The sequence below is a fragment of the Grammomys surdaster genome, unplaced genomic scaffold (assembly GCF_004785775.1).
Source record: "Grammomys surdaster isolate TR1022 unplaced genomic scaffold, NIH_TR_1.0 126185, whole genome shotgun sequence".
NCBI classification, from domain to species: Eukaryota; Metazoa; Chordata; class Mammalia; order Rodentia; family Muridae; genus Grammomys; species Grammomys surdaster.
Window position 1 is genome coordinate 3,412,763 of NW_021620991.1, and position 1,355 is coordinate 3,414,117.

Below are 1,355 nucleotides of genomic sequence, written 5' to 3' on the forward strand. Positions count from 1 at the left end.
TGCTGCTGCTGCTGTACTGTGGTCCTTACTCAGTGCTGCTGCTGCTGAGCCAAGCTGGCCTGGTGAGAAGCACCTGGGAGTTACCTGTGAGGATGTTCTCCGACATCACGTGGACCTGGACCTCCACAGAGTGCTTGGAAGTGTAGGTGATCTCTGCACTGACGTGAGCCACTTCACCAATGCACATGGGCGACAGGAAATCAGTGCGCTCTACCCGGGCCAGGGCAGCCACACAGCGCTCCTGCAAAAACCAGAGAAAGCCATCAGCCCTGTCCAGCCCAGCAGTCCCTATGACACAGATGCTCCTGCAAAACTGCCTGCATTGTTCCTCACTGTAGAATATTGAGACTGACTGACAGTGCTAGCCTGAGTGTGGAGAAACCGCAGAGACCTCAGGGCTACCGTCACATGCTTACCAGGACATTTCTTCTTATGTTTCTACAAGCAATGTGTACTGCTGCTTCACAAGGAATACTGAAAAAGCACGCAGATGGGGAAAGAGGGTAGTCTTACTCCCCTTCCCAAGAAAAGCAACGAGCATCTGGGTCATTCCGGCTCGGGTCAGGGGCTGGACTGCCTTGTCTTCCTCCCGGCCTGCTTTAGTCTGAGGTGGCTATGCACTTCCCAAATATATCTTCACAGTCGCATCTTCCTCAACAGGGAAAAATAGTCTGCCTGTTGTTGCTATGTTACCCACCTGCAAATGTGGTTACCAGAGGGGCCAGCCACAGAGTACACGGGAGCAGGACAGGTCACCTAGGGAAGCCGCATCCCCAGGGCACTAGACACTAGTAGTCCGTCTCTGTGTCTCTCTCTCTGTGTCTCTGTGTGTGTGTCTCTCTCTCTGTCTGTCTTTCTCTCCCCCACATACACATTCTGAACCTTCAAAAAGATGACCCAATCTCATGATTCAAAATTCTAAATTATTAAAAGAGCATCTGGCACCAGGTGTAGCTCCAGCCGGTTTGTCCCCAAGTCACCTGCCAAGCCCTAAGTACACAGCATCAATCCCACAGTGAGGCCCAGATGGTGGATGCAAGCATGGTAACTAACTGCCCTTTACCCCAAAATCAACCCCTTGCCGTCTAATCTGGACTGTCCTACAGACTGAGTCTTGGTCTAATCTGGACTGTCCTGTAGGTTGTTTCTTGGTCTGTTAGGGCTGCTGAAACAAAAATTCAGCTGGGTGAGCTGTAAACAACAAAACTTCATCTCTCCAGTTTTCAGACTATGAGTTTGACATAAAGATCCAAGCGGACTCAAGTCTTGTGAAGCCCTTCTTCTGGGGTCACGGCTGAAGCCCTTCTTCTGGGGTCACGGCTGAAGCCCTTCTCCTGGGGTCACGGCTGAAGCCC

At 51.6% G+C, this 1,355-nt stretch overlaps 1 protein-coding gene across 4 annotated transcripts in view; it reads right to left on the bottom strand.

Moving 5' to 3' along the window:
* Window positions 1-1,355, bottom strand: part of Acot7 (acyl-CoA thioesterase 7) — an 87,046-nt gene that overhangs the window by 51,860 nt on the left and 33,831 nt on the right. For all 4 annotated transcript variants that reach the window (XM_028757790.1, XM_028757789.1, XM_028757792.1 and 1 more), the window contains exon 3: window positions 85-241. In XM_028757790.1, the coding sequence (XP_028613623.1) occupies window positions 85-241 (157 nt within the window). The remainder of the gene's footprint in view (window positions 1-84; window positions 242-1,355) is intronic.